Source organism: Camelina sativa, chromosome 17, assembly GCF_000633955.1.
Source record: "Camelina sativa cultivar DH55 chromosome 17, Cs, whole genome shotgun sequence".
Lineage (NCBI taxonomy): Eukaryota > Viridiplantae > Streptophyta > Magnoliopsida > Brassicales > Brassicaceae > Camelina > Camelina sativa.
The window spans coordinates 33799732-33813860 of NC_025701.1; the positions used below are offsets into that span (position 1 = coordinate 33799732).

The 14129-nt window shown below is 34.3% G+C and overlaps 1 protein-coding gene and 1 pseudogene across 1 annotated transcript; both read left to right on the top strand.

Moving 5' to 3' along the window:
- Window positions 5993-8890, top strand: LOC104758849 (putative high mobility group B protein 11). The gene is made up of 5 exons (XM_010481805.2): window positions 5993-6320; window positions 7069-7147; window positions 7243-7408; window positions 7544-7857; window positions 7995-8890. Exons 1-5 carry the CDS (start codon window positions 6085-6087, stop codon window positions 8772-8774), a joined length of 1575 nt encoding a protein of 524 aa, XP_010480107.1. The 5' UTR covers window positions 5993-6084; the 3' UTR covers window positions 8775-8890.
- On the top strand, window positions 12006-13939 carry LOC104760039 (annotated as a pseudogene).

A 14129-nucleotide genomic window follows, 5' to 3' on the forward strand; every position in this document is an offset into this window, starting at 1 on the left:
AGAAGCTTTCAACATGCTTAGACATTTGTTGTAAGTACTGCTCTTCCTACTCTCAAATCCATTAATAATATGTCTCGTAATACTTATATGGGTTTTATGTTTCCATTTCAGACCCAGCAAGCGTTTTTCTAGGTATGACGATGATGACATAAACATGAAAGCAGGCTTTGAAGATATCCAAAAGGAAGAGAGATGAAGGTACATGTGGAATTTGTTTGTTTGATATTCTTTAACGATTCATGTGGAATTGTTTAAATGCAGTGCAAGAATCGCAAGGGAGAAAGATGAAAGAGAACTTCAACTCTTAGAGGAAAAAGAAAGGAGAGAAAGACTGAGAAAGAATCGGAAGCTGAGGCGTTAACAAAAATAAAAGTTAGAAGAATCTTGCTATTTTGTCTTCTTTTAGGACTTCAGATTTTTTTTAGTGTTCCTCTCGTTTAAATCTCTTTTGGCCGCTTGAGGAAGAAGAGAGTTTTAATTAAGCCCCGATTGGTAACGACTGTTATTTGTGGCTGTAGAGACTTTGACTGTAAAAATTTGGTTGTATAAAATTTGGCTGTAGAGACTTTGGCTGTAGATACTTTAACTGTTAAAATCTGATTGTTAAACAATAAACTTTTAAAACTGTGACTGTAATTTTATTAAAAACAAAATTATAAGAAAATACAAAAGTGATGATAAAAATAATAAATTTGTGAAGAGAAGTGGATATCAAAAGAAAAAGAAAAAAATACTGATAATTAATTTATAAGAAAATGTTTGTATTAAAATATATATAAAATTATATAAAGTTTTTAATTATGATGGAGAAAGAAAAAAAAAGTTTTGTAAATTTGTTAGTTTTAAAAGTTTTAATGATCATTTTGAAGCTTTAAAAAAAGAAAGAAAAAAAAGAAGGAAAAAATTAAAATGGTTGTAGAAACTTTAAAAAATAAAAAAGTCATTAAAGTTTGATTGGCAAATAAAATGCTTTTAAGACTTTTAAATGATTTTAAAGTCTTAAAAGTCATCACCAATCAGGGCCTAAATCTCTGAATTGAATCTTTATTCAATTGAATCTCTAAATTTTGGGAAGTAGTAAAAGGCAACTAAAATTTGCCCAGAAAAGAGCAACTAAAATTCTTTTTAAGAGCAGTGTTTGTATTTTTGAAAAGATAAACACATAAAAAATGGTCAATTATGTACTTACAATTCGTGTAGTATTGTTTAGTTGCTTATTTTTATTAAAATCATACGAATCTTATTCTATCCATTTATATATAAGAGTATTAATAACAGTAAAAATATATTTTAGAAATTAAAATAATATGTGCATAATAGTTGTTGGGATGATGGAAAATTGGAAGGCTAAGCATAATAGTTGTTGGGTCTTTTCTTTTCTGATTTGCTCAACAAAATTGCCAACTTTATTTTCTCATTTTAACGTTGCTATGAAAAATGACTTTATTTAATATATATTTTAACTTTTTCAACTTTGAATTGATTATAAGCCTAAAGTTATAGAACCAAAAATACATTTACTTTTTTTTTTTAACAACAATTGGACCACAACATACCGGTCCATTAGCCAAATTCTTACATTTGAAGGTACATTCGTAGGGAGCGGGACTTGATCTCTGGTGTGATGGTGCATTGTGCATTAAGAATTTACCATTTGCCACTGCACTAAGATCACTTCACAAAATACATTTACTTTTAACACCTTTGTTAATATTCAACCAATAAATTATATTGTAAACTACTTAAAAATATATTACTTATTACAAATTAATATGTATATATATATATATTATTTGATCACAAATAATAATTCGTGTGTATTCACGGGTCAAATACTAGTTTATAAATAAAATCAAAGAAAGATGATAGGAGAATCATAAAATTAAATCTTATTTTTTTTTTCTAAATACCTACAAAACTTAAAAATAAATAATATGGTATAATATAAAAATCTCAGTTTTTTAAGTTTGATTAGTTAACAATACAAAAAATTAGCAATTTTCATCCACAATTAATTAGAGAGAGAAAGTGAATGATTTTTTTTAGAAACTAATGATTATTTAAAAGATTTTTTTTTTGTCAACCAAACAATAATTTGAAATTAACTCCAGGAGTGGTAACCCAAAACCAGAGGAAAAACTTTTCAAAAGAAATATCATAGAGAAGAGAACGAGAAGACCGGGCGAGGCAATTCGCCTGTTGATTTGATGAGCGAGAAATCTTAGACAGAGAGAACAGAGGAAAGGACGCCCAAAGAAGGTGGAAATCATCTAGAAGATTCGAGAATGCTGGCCAGTCGTCTGGGCTTGAATCATCACGATTAGTTATGCACAATCCATCTCGAATCTCTGACAAAAGTCGCTGATGAAAGGGATACTCTCCATGGCCCAAATCAGGACCTCCAACCCCGAGTGAAGCGGGGAAAGACTTCGTTTAAGGCATCTAGCTCCCAACAACAAAGTCCCAGCATCACCAGCATAACACCACCATCCCAAACCGGAATTAGGATATGTGGCTTTCCAGGAACCATCAAATTGACAATAGGGACCCTGTCCCTGACTCCCCGCATGATCCAAGGAATCTGGTATACCTAAACCAGAAGACACCTCAATCTGAGACTGTGCCTCCTCCCATAATATTTTTTCAGTGATAGCCTGATTAATTACTTCAACAGACACAAGCTGCGTGCCTTGAAAAACTTTTTTGATTCTATCTTTCCAGATCGACCATAAAATCCAAGGTAACTAGAGGAGAGAATGTGTATCCTTTGATTGAGGCGTCCCTCTCCAATAGATACAATCCAAATTTGAAAACAATGAAGAGTAAGGAAAACCCTCTGGGTTCCGAAACTTGAGCCGAGTGTGGGCATTCGAAATGAGCATGGTTAATTGTTTCACATGCAGACTCACAACGTTTACACCGGGTACCACACTGAACAACACGATGAGCTAATCATTCTATCACTAGGAGAGTACCACATGCTATTTGCCAAAAGAAATGCTTAATTTTAGATGGAACATGTAGTTTCCATGCATGGGCTCGTAAGTCAGTACAAGTTGGACCACACTCAACCTCTAGAACCATATCCCTTGCTAAACTATAACAGACTTCAGCGAATATTTCCTGGATTTTAAATAATGCCAAACCAAACGATCCGGCTTATAAGACTTGTTGATAGCCATACTACGTATAATCTGAATATTCTCTGGGTCCATAAACTTCTGAAAGATAGGTAAATGTCACTCCCTAGTGACAAGATTAATTAAATGATTAACCATTATATTCAGATGCAAAAGTCTACCCTTCCCATTTGCTGGAAGAGGATGTTGATCAGGAATCTAAGGATCTCGCCATACCGAAATGTTATAATCCGTTCCCACCACCCACCTTGCACCACTCTCTACTAAGCTCTTAACCAAAAAAATACTCCGCCAACCAAAAGACGGATAGTGTGGATTTTTAGCCATCAAAGGACGTTTGTTCATAAAATAACGAACCTGCATCACCTGGGAAAATAAAGAAATTGAGAATTGAATCAAACGCCAATACTGTTTAGCAAGCATCACATTGTTTAATCGGTTCGATTTATTTGACTTTTTGACGTTCCAGTTACCTAAAATCCTGCCGAAATAACCTGAAAAAAGTTTGGTAAAAATAATGGACCAATGATAAAAAGGTCAAAAACATCTAACAACATAATGGCCCTGGACCAATTTACAAACCCAAACCCATTTAAATTTAGGGTTTTCAGAAAAAAGAGAAAAACACCAAAGTTGCGCTGTTGTCATCACCAACTGACAATCAGTTATCACCTACCGAACCAAACCGAACCATGAACCGAACTCTAATTATATTTTCGCCGATCGGTTATCATTTCCTAAATGAACAAAAACCGAAACCGAAAAAATCAGTTTTCTCGGTTCGGTTCTTTCGGTTTGAACCGTTTGCCCAGGCCTAGTTGAATTTATCCAAAGCTCAAAACCCCCTAACCTCCATCACAGTTTTCATCACACAGCTTTTCCAAGGCCACCCAATGTAAAATCTGTTCCTTCTCAACTGACCTCCACCAAAAATTTGATTTAGCACTTGTTAACTTAGACATCAAATTATGGGGAAGTTTAAAACATGACATGACATGAGTTGGAAGAGCCAAAGCCACAGATTTAATCATAATTTCTTTCCCACCACTAGATAAATATTTTTCCGACCAACCATTCACCCGATCACTTCATTTCTCATTAACATAGCTGAACACCTTATTACGAGAACCCTCAAGGCTTTTAGGGATACCCAAGTAAGAGCCCAACCCCTTTCTTTAGTAATACCAATGACGGGTTTAAGATGCTCTCTAGTATGGTTCGGGATTTTCTTCCTAAACAAAATAGAGGATTTCTCAAGATTGACCTCTTGTCTCGAGGCTTTAACATAACTGCCAATAATATCCATAATTGTCTTACACTCTTTCTCCTCTGTTTTACAAAAGAAGAGACTATCATCTGCGAATAACAGATAAGAAACTTGGGGGCAATCCTGAGTTAACATGATTCCCATAATCTTTTCTTCCCGCTCAGCCTTTTTAGTACTAGCAATCAAAACCACCGTACAAAGAATAAACAAATACGGAGACAGAGGATTCCCTTAGCGTAAACCCTATTCTAGAAGAACAGAACCATAAGTGTGAGACCCAAAAACGTCTTTTCTCTTCCCGGAGTGATGTACGTGTGGGGACACTTACCATTGTTTTAGTTCCGAACTGAATGAGTGTTTATCGCTATTTCCAAGTAAACTTTGTGTATTATTGCATGTAAAATAATTTTTTGATCCCCCATTACAATCCTCTCCCCCGTACTTATATTGCTTTATTACATTTAATTATATTTAACCGAATCAATTCATCCCGTTAATTCCGTTCTTAATTTAATATGTTTGACCCGATAGAATCTACGGTCGACTCCCGAGCTCCCAGGCGACTTTGCATCGTCGCATCGCTTCTCCTTCACTTCTCCTTGGTTGAGTTTAGTGGGCCAGCCCAAATAACTCGCTTCGGCCCATGTCCTTTAACCCGGATCCAATTACATAACCCGGGACGGATTATCGTGGTATCAACAATGAGGTTGACCATTAAGAAGGACTTGATAAGAGACTGAACTGACACACCACATAATCCACGTAATCCATTGACCATCAAAACCCAACTGCGTGAGGACCGCTTCCATGAACGACCATTCCACACGATCATAAGCTTTACTCATATCCGTCTTAAAGGCCAGAAAATCCGATTTACACCGCCGATTAGTATTTGACCATGAAACATTTCCTGAGAAATAACAATATTATATATGTTTTCTTATATTTAAAAGATTTTTTATTATTATATTTAAAAGATTTTATTAGTGTGAAGCTCAACTTATATTTTTACTCTTAATGAAGGATAAATATTATGTTTTAAAAATTAAATACCAAATGGACTAGTAAAAAATTATATCGAAACCTTACTTTTATATATATGATTAATTTAAACAAATTCAATGGGAAAATATATGACCAACTTTTGCAGAGTCTGATTTCTTAGAGCATTTCATAATTGCTCCTCAAATAATTATTTGGCAAAATTTACTCTCTAAATTCCATGTTTTAATTGACTATTTGTACATTGAAAAAGTTTTGACCAAAAAGTTTTTGATCATATTTTAATAGAAAAATCTATTTTATTTGAGAAATAAATTCAGTTACAAACTTTTTCATTGCAATTTCTCTCTCCACAAATCAACTACGATATAACCAAAAATCAATAATGGCCAATTTATTTTATTTGAATACTAAAGCAAAAAATGTTCACTTTACTTAATATTTTAACTTTAATAAAATCTTATTCTCTTAATATTGCATTTAAAACATTTTCCAAAAACCGATACAATTATTTCAATATTATGCTATAAGCTGTAAATTAAAATTAATTAACGTGTGGACTATGTAGAAAAGGGAAAGAAATGTAATGTATTTTTATGTGGTGTAGACAGAAGGACAATTGTATATCCCCTAACTCCGGATAAGAAGAAGATTATATAAAAAAATTATGCTTAAATGCTCATTTTATCTCTGAAAGTTGAACACTATTTCTACCTCTCAAACAAAAACACCCAAAAGGAACTGATGTCGACAGGTAAATCACAAATTGAAGTGGTTACAGCTAATGGATTTTCTACTTTAGAGAAAGGCAGTTCCTCTCGTACATCTACGTATGAGGATTTTGTCCAAAATTCTGAACTTTTCTGGGATACGCTCCGAGATTTTTTCCAATCTTCTGGTGGAGAACTTAAGTGAGTTTTTCTTTTTTCCTTATATGAAATTTTTTGTTTAGATTATACATTTTGTGATGAAATTACTGGTTTACAAATTATGATTGTGAATGTTAAACCCCTAGTATACACTTCAAGCAATTTTGTTCGCAATCCCGTGTGTGATGGGTTATAAATGACTTGTATACTAAGTGTTGCTTGGTCGAGTGGCGTAGACATGGTCTTTCGAAAGGAATAGAAAGACGTGATTCCCTATGTTCGAAAAACCCTCGTAGGGTGGTGATTTTTCTATACGAAAAATCCAAAAGCGATGAAAACAAATTATAAATGGGCCTTGGCCCAATAATTATTTTTGAAAAATAATAAATCTTATTGTTTGTTTTTCTGGGTCAACAATTACTCATGTTATTTGTTCATATGAACTGATCTTTTGTTGTTAAAAAAAAACAAAACAATAAATCTTGTTGTACAAAATTTAACGGCTTGATAAAATTTATTTGGCGAGATTGAAGCAAAACTCATTAGGTTTGGGAATCGTTAAAGCAAGGAAGTATGTGTGGCTTATGGAACTGGATCTAGTTTGTTCTTAATCTGTTAGTCAGATATCATTTTTTTTTTTTTCAGAAAATTTTGAAATGCTAATCCATGAATAGGTTTAAGAATGTTTTTTTTTTTGGGGGGGATACCGTTAATGCAATATTGTTTTATTTTCTTGAATAAGATTTCAGTTGATCATGGAATATTTCTGATATTTTTGGCTTTTGTCAAGGATTCCTGTTGTGGAAGGAAAACGTCTCGATCTGCATCGGCTGTTCATTGAGGTCACATCTCGTGGTGGTCTTGAAGAGGTAACAAATTATTCCTTTTGAAGCTATCTTTGTTTTATTAAAATAATTTATACAATTTATATGTTTAATAATAATTATATCATATTTGATTCTAGGTGATCAACAATCGCAGATGCAAAGAAGTGATTGAAGTATTTAAGTTTAAGACAGCAGTAACAAATGCAGCACATGTTTTAAAGACTAATTATCGTAAAACGCTCCTTCAGTTTGAGCATGCGTACTTCCAAGCTCCGCGCTCTACATTTCAGGGCAATGGCATGGGTACTTAAAAATTTCAATGTTTTAATTTTGTATATTATAGTCCAATTAATATGTTTCTTTAGGTTCTCTTCTTTTATCTGAATTTGTGAGTGTTTGAGATTTGCTTTCTGAATTTCATTCATATATACAATCAAGAAATGAAACCTGGCGCCGTGGTTACTGGGAGGATTGATGAGAAGTTCGGAAGCGGTTACCTGGTAACCATGAAGATGGGCTCAAAAGAGTTCAAAGGAGTGATATTCCACACTTCTTCTCAAGAGGATCCTACAACTCATAGGAATAAGAGAGCCAAGTCATCTCATGGACGACCTAAGTTCCCAAGAAGCAGTTATAACTTCTTCTTTGCCGAGCAACACGTGAGGATTAAAGCTGAGGGCGGTGGACGAAAGGGACCTTTCACCAAGGAAATTGCGGAAATGTGGAAGAATCTCTCTGAATCTGATAAAAAGGTAAACACATAAAAACTTATTTAAACTCTATCTTAAGCTTTAAAAATAAAAATGAGGATTTCTATATTAAACAACGTTTTGAAGTTCCATTTTTCTCGAATGAGATTTAATGGATTTGGTTTATTATATTTAACCAGGTTTATCAAGAGATATTTCTTAAGGATAAGGAGAGGTACAAGATGGAGTTGTCACAGGACAAAGCTTCAAAGTATTCTTATGCGGCGAAAATTGTAGCTGCGACTGATGCAGTGGAAACTGTAGCTGAGACCAATGCAACAGAAACTGTAGCTGCCGTCAATGCAGCGGAAACTGTAGCTGCGACCAATGCTGCGGAAGCTGTTGCTGAGACCGATGCTGCGGAAACTGTAGCTGATACCGATGCAGCGGAAGCTGTAGCTGAGACTGATGCAATGGAAATTGTAGCTGAGACTGATGCAGCGGAAACTGTAGCTGCGACCAATGCTGCGGAAGCTGTAGCTGAGACCAATGCTGCGGAAACTGTAGCTGATACCGATGCAGTGAAAGCTGTAGCTGAGACCGATGCAGCGGAAGCTGTAGCTGAGACTGATGCAATGGAAATTGTAGCTGAGACTGATGCAGCGGAAACTATAGCTGTGACTGATGCAATGGAAATTGTAGCTGAGACCAATGCAGCAAAAGCTGTAGCTGAGACCGATGCAGCGGAAACTGTAGCTGCGACTGATGCAGCGGAAACTGTAGTTGTGACTGATCCAATGGAAATTGTAGCTGAGACCGATGCAGCAAAAACTGTAGCTGAGACCGATGCAGCGGAAACTGTAGCTGCGACTGATGCAGCGGAAACTGTAGCTGTGACTGATGCAATGGAAATTGTAGCTGCGACTGATGCAGCTGCAAGTGCAAGTGCATCGGAGACTGTGGATGAGGCAAGTGAGTAGTGTTAATTTCTCTATTGTTGTCTTATTTATTTGTTGGAACTTTATGAGAACTTCCGTCTTTAATAATAAGTTGTAGAACTGGCAATATGCAACTTTTTCATTCAACTATTTCTGTTATGAGAACTTTTGTTTTATTTTGTTCTATTTTTACCTTTATTACTATAATTTTGCAATCTAAAATGTCAAACATTGTGCTTCAAGAGTTGAGTTAGCTCGTCCTAACAATATTGTTGATCCTCTATAAGTCTAGACTCCAAATTTGAACACACCAACTACCTTGAGACATGCCGTTTCTCAAAGTAGCATGATTGATGATTGTATATAAATTAAACCAACTTTCTTGTGGGTTACGTAGGCAGTATAGGCATCTACATTTCTTTTTTAACATTAGAAAAGGCTTTCTATAAGCATAACCGCTTACTTGTTATATATTGTATGACTAAATAATTCATACTAAATATATTCATAGTTTTGATTTTTTTTTGTTACAAATTCTATTTTTTTATCGTATCTAAAAGTAGTTGAATATCTTTAAATCTAATAATATCAAATATGTCTACTTTAACTATATCTTTGTGAATCAAATCGTTATGTATTTTTAAAAAAATCCCAAACTGTCATATAATGCTTATAATGATGCCATGTTATTAAAAAAAAAAAAAACAGTCTTATAGTATGTCTTAAATTTCTTTACTTCTCAAATGGACGTTGGGGAAAATTAAACCTCCCCTAAAGTTATAGAAAAATATGATGAATTTTATGGACAGAAGAGTATGTTGTGTTTTACAAATTTCACACAATTAGAAGGCAAGCGAGATCACATCCGTATACTTCTTTTTTCTGGTCAACCAAACATTAATTAGAAAAGAATTTCAAAATTGGTAGTCCAAACCATTTCTTAAATTAGCGATTTGGAAGATCGAGTGATATAAACGAGGAATCTTCAACAGGGTAAAGGGCGGAAAAGAATCTCAAAGCAAATAGAAGTCATCGAGAGGTTGGAGAACGTCGGCCAATCTTCAAAGGGTTACACCGCGACTAGTTCTGTACAATCTGTCTCCAAGCTCTGCCAATCAATACCTCTAGAAAGGATACTCTCCATGGCCATAACAATGTTTCTAGTTCCGAAATGAAGGAGGGAAGAGCTGCGTCTAATTAAGACATTTTGCTCCCAACAGTAAAATCATCCTCGTTACAACACCACAATCCCAAACCTGAATTGACATTTGTTGCTTACCAAGAGTCATCTCTCCAACCTAAACCTCTTCGCGGGGAAATTGAGGTGAGCTTATGTATTTGATTACTTTTTAACACCAACACTCCATCTATTAAGTACTAAGTTAGGGAACGTGATTACCTATAGTCTATAGAGGAAGCTAAACCAGTGGCGGAGCTAGGAATTCAGTTTATCAGGGTAAAAAAAAAATTGAATATTCAAGGGGTTAGTTGTGTTATTAAATTTTTTTATAGGGATCAATTTGATGTTTTTCCTAATATTTCACCTAATTTTATAAATTCACCAGGGTCAATTGACCCTTATGACTCTAAGCACTAAGCTGCCTCCGCCCCGGAGCTAATCGGACATAGAAATGTTTACATAGAAATATAAAGGAAAAATGATTGCCAGCTACGTCAAGTATAGGCCAACACATCGCCACACATACAAACAATATAAATGTTTTGTTAGCTACATGAACTATTGTCATTATATAAGAACATGCATAAACAAACATGAGTTATGTGTACAACACCATAACCATCTAATTCCGATGATTTGTTTGCCGGAATCCGGCGTTGACCGATATTGACCGGCGTTGACCAATTTTTTTTTTTTCATAAACAATAAAAATCAACAAAATAATTACATAACTTTACTAAAAGATTATATAATAAAATTTTACTACAAAATAGTATAACATATATACATTTTCCTTTTGTAAATTCAAAAGTTAGTTTTAAATTTTATACCATATTATATTTATTATATACAAAAGGGAAATGTATATTTGTTATGTACCATATTATATTTGTTATATACAAAAGGAAAATGTATATTTGTTATAATACTTTGTAGTAAAATTTTGTTATATACAAAAATTTCCTTTTATATAACAAATATAATATGATATATAACAAATGATGAGACATATAATTTTTTCTTAAAATCTTTTGGCTTAAAAATGTTCATAGACTTTTTATAATTGAGTCTAATTTGTTTTTTTTTGTTAAAGTATATTGTACCTTGCTATATAACCTTTGATTTACCATTATTTTTATATACTTGTTATATAAAAATATTTAATAGCATGCTACATAATAAAATATAATAGGGTATACAAATGATATGGTATAAAATTAAAAACCAAATTTTGAATTTATAAAAGGAAAATGTATATTTGTTGTATTATTTTGTAGTAAAAATTTATTATATAATTTTTAGTAAAGTTATGTAATTTTTTTAAACTTTTGTTTTTTTTAAACTTTTGTTTTTTGTAAAAAATAAATAAATTTTTTAATTTTTTGGTCAATACCGGTCAACATTGGTCAATGCCGGTCAATACCGGTCAACACCGGATTCCGGCAAACAAATCATCGGAATTAGATGGTTATGGTGTTGTACACATAACTCATGTTTGTTTATGCATGTCCTTATGTAATGACAATAGTTCATGTAGCTAACAAAACATTTATATTGTTTGTATGTGTGGCTATGTGTTGGCCAATACTTGGCGTAGCTGGCAAACATTTTTCCAAATATAAAACAGTTCGTGTCCAAGAGTTTTTTACATGAAAAGTTTTAGCGATTTCAAGTAGGCTTATAGAATATAAAGAACATGTGAACCCTTTCTATAAAGAACATGTGAACCCTTGTAGGTAAGATATGTATGTTTTTATTCAAGATTTACATGAATGGGACAGTACCAATTATCATGCGCAGTAAATGTTTTAGTGAGCATTTCCCATGACATTTTTGTTGATTGCACAGTTTTCTTTATTAAAAAAAAAACTAAGAGAACAAATTTGTTCGTTTTCCCTAGGCATGGCAATTAATAGAGATCTTTTAGAGCTGGTCCTAGAGAAGCGTACTTGTTTCTTCTCTATTATTTCTTGTCTATACTCTTTCTTCTTGTGTTCACTGTTTTTCTTGGTTACTCGGACAGATTCCAAGTTGGTGTTTGTGTCTAAGGATAAATGAATTTTTTAGTTATAATTTAACCAAGGAAAAGAAACGTGGAGATTGTGAAGATATGGACAAGATCAGTCAGTTGCCTGATGATGTGCTCGTGAAGGTACTATCATTTCTTCCAACAAAAGATGCTGCAAGCACAAGTATTTTATCGAAGCGGTGGGAGTTTCTTTGGATGTGGCTGCCTAAGCTGGACTACGGTTATAGTGACTATTCAGTGTCTCAAGGCCGGAGTTTGCAGAGATTTATCGATTTGAATCTGCCTTTACATCAAGCTCCGATCATCGAAAGCTTACGTCTCAAGTTTAGCAATGGAGCAGTTGGATCAATCAAACCTGAAGATATCGAAAAATGGCTTTCAGTTGCATTGCATTTCTGCGTCCTTGAGTTAAGTCTTGAGCTTTCTTCTTTTGCGAGGCGTAAAACTAAACTGCCTAGTAGCTTGTCAGCAAATCGCTTGTGATCTTGAAACTGGAGGACGAGGTTCTCGTGGAAGTTCATCGTATGGTATGTCTCCCCTCTCTCAAAACATTGTCCCTTCGACGTGTGACTTACTCTGCTGAAAACACTCTTCACCGACTTCTTTCCAATTGCCCTGTCCTTGAGAATCTATTTGTGGAACGAGATAACATCGACAACTTGGGAATATTAAGAGTAATTGTCAAGTCATTGCAGAGACTAACTCTAAGGATGTCTAGTTCTTGTTATCTTGATGGGATTATGATTGATACACCTTCTCTGAAGTATCTGGAAGTCAGCGATGAAAGACTAGAGAGTGATAGTGATGATGAGAGTGACAGTGATAGTCCTCGATTCTCCTACTCTTTTGGAGATATGCCTAAGTTGGAGGTGGCTAATTTTGTATTGACATTCCAAAATATCAAAAAGTTTTTTACGAAAATCACATCTGTTAAGCGGCTTTACTTATGCTTAGGAGTCTACACCGAAGAGGTATAATCTGTTTCCATCCGTATCTCTATCAATCTTGTTTTCTTGAGGTTGAATCTTTTTGTTTATCATGTGTTGCAGGCTTTTTATCAAGAGGGTATTGTCTTCAACCAACTTGAACATTTGAGGATATGTCCATGTGATTCAAGTTGGTCAATTTTACTTGCTCGGTTACTCAAGGATTCTCCTAATTTACGAGAGATCGAAGCCAATCTGATATATGTAAGTTTTTTTTTTTCGTTAGAGACATATTCTGTTGGGTTTACTTTACTATATATACTGTTATAACCCAGATCTTCTCATGTTTGATCTCAGCATGAGCCAGATAGGCTTTCGGATCTACCCAATAATTGGGACAGACAATTGAACAACAGAGTTCCTAGATGTTTGTTGTCGAGTGTGGAAACGTTCAGGTGGATTGATATTTTGGGTTGCGGAACCAGATGGATGTGGCGAAATATATCTTGAGAAATGCTCGCTGCTTGAAGACTGCCACAATCTTGTTTTCGCCAGACTATTCTCACGAAACAAGAGATGAGATGATCCAGGAGTTGTCACTTTCTTTTCGAGGTTCAGCAACATGCCAACTCCTATTTACTGAAGAATGTGACTCATAAGGATTCAGACTTGCTTTTCTACAGACACTACTACCCTCCGTATTACAATGGTTTTTGTTTTGCAGCCATAACTTGATCTAAACTTAAAGGCTTCTTTTTGTTTTGTTTTTTTTTTTGCATACTTGAAGGGATTTCTTCTCAGATTTACATCTAGACTCTTAAGGTTTCAAACTAGCTTCACGAACAATTTAAAAACGATGACTAAATCGAAATCTTGAGCCTAAATGAAAATGTAATCTTAATCTCTTTTTGCGTTGTATATGTTCTTTGTAAAAACTTTGCAAACCCATCTTTGTAAATGGCGAAATAAAACAGTTGCAAAAAGAGGGACAAGTCTTAGACAAGAGCAACAACAGAGGAATATGGAGAAACAGAGATAGGGAATAGATTAGATAGCTTGCGAAACAAGTCAACCATATACATATACGAGAGAAAGATAAAAGAGAGATATTGAATGAATCAGCCGAAGAAGCTAGGGTCGTATCCATTGCTGGAAGTAGCCAAGATGTAGTAAGCAACGATGTGTCCAATAGAACCCCAAGCAAGAACATCAACGATGTTGAATCCAATCGGATCGTTCGATTTCAAGAGGCTGACGTATTC

Bases quoted from the DNA above. Each gene is read 5' to 3' on its own strand.
- LOC104758849 (XM_010481805.2), top strand. From the start codon at position 6,085: ATGCTCATTTTATCTCTGAAAGTTGAACACTATTTCTACCTCTCAAAC. The intron at 7,409-7,543 runs GTACTTAAAAAT...TATACAATCAAG, and splicing joins ATTTCAGGGCAATGGCATGG to AAATGAAACCTGGCGCCGTG. The intron at 7,858-7,994 runs GTAAACACATAA...ATATTTAACCAG, and splicing joins TCTCTGAATCTGATAAAAAG to GTTTATCAAGAGATATTTCT.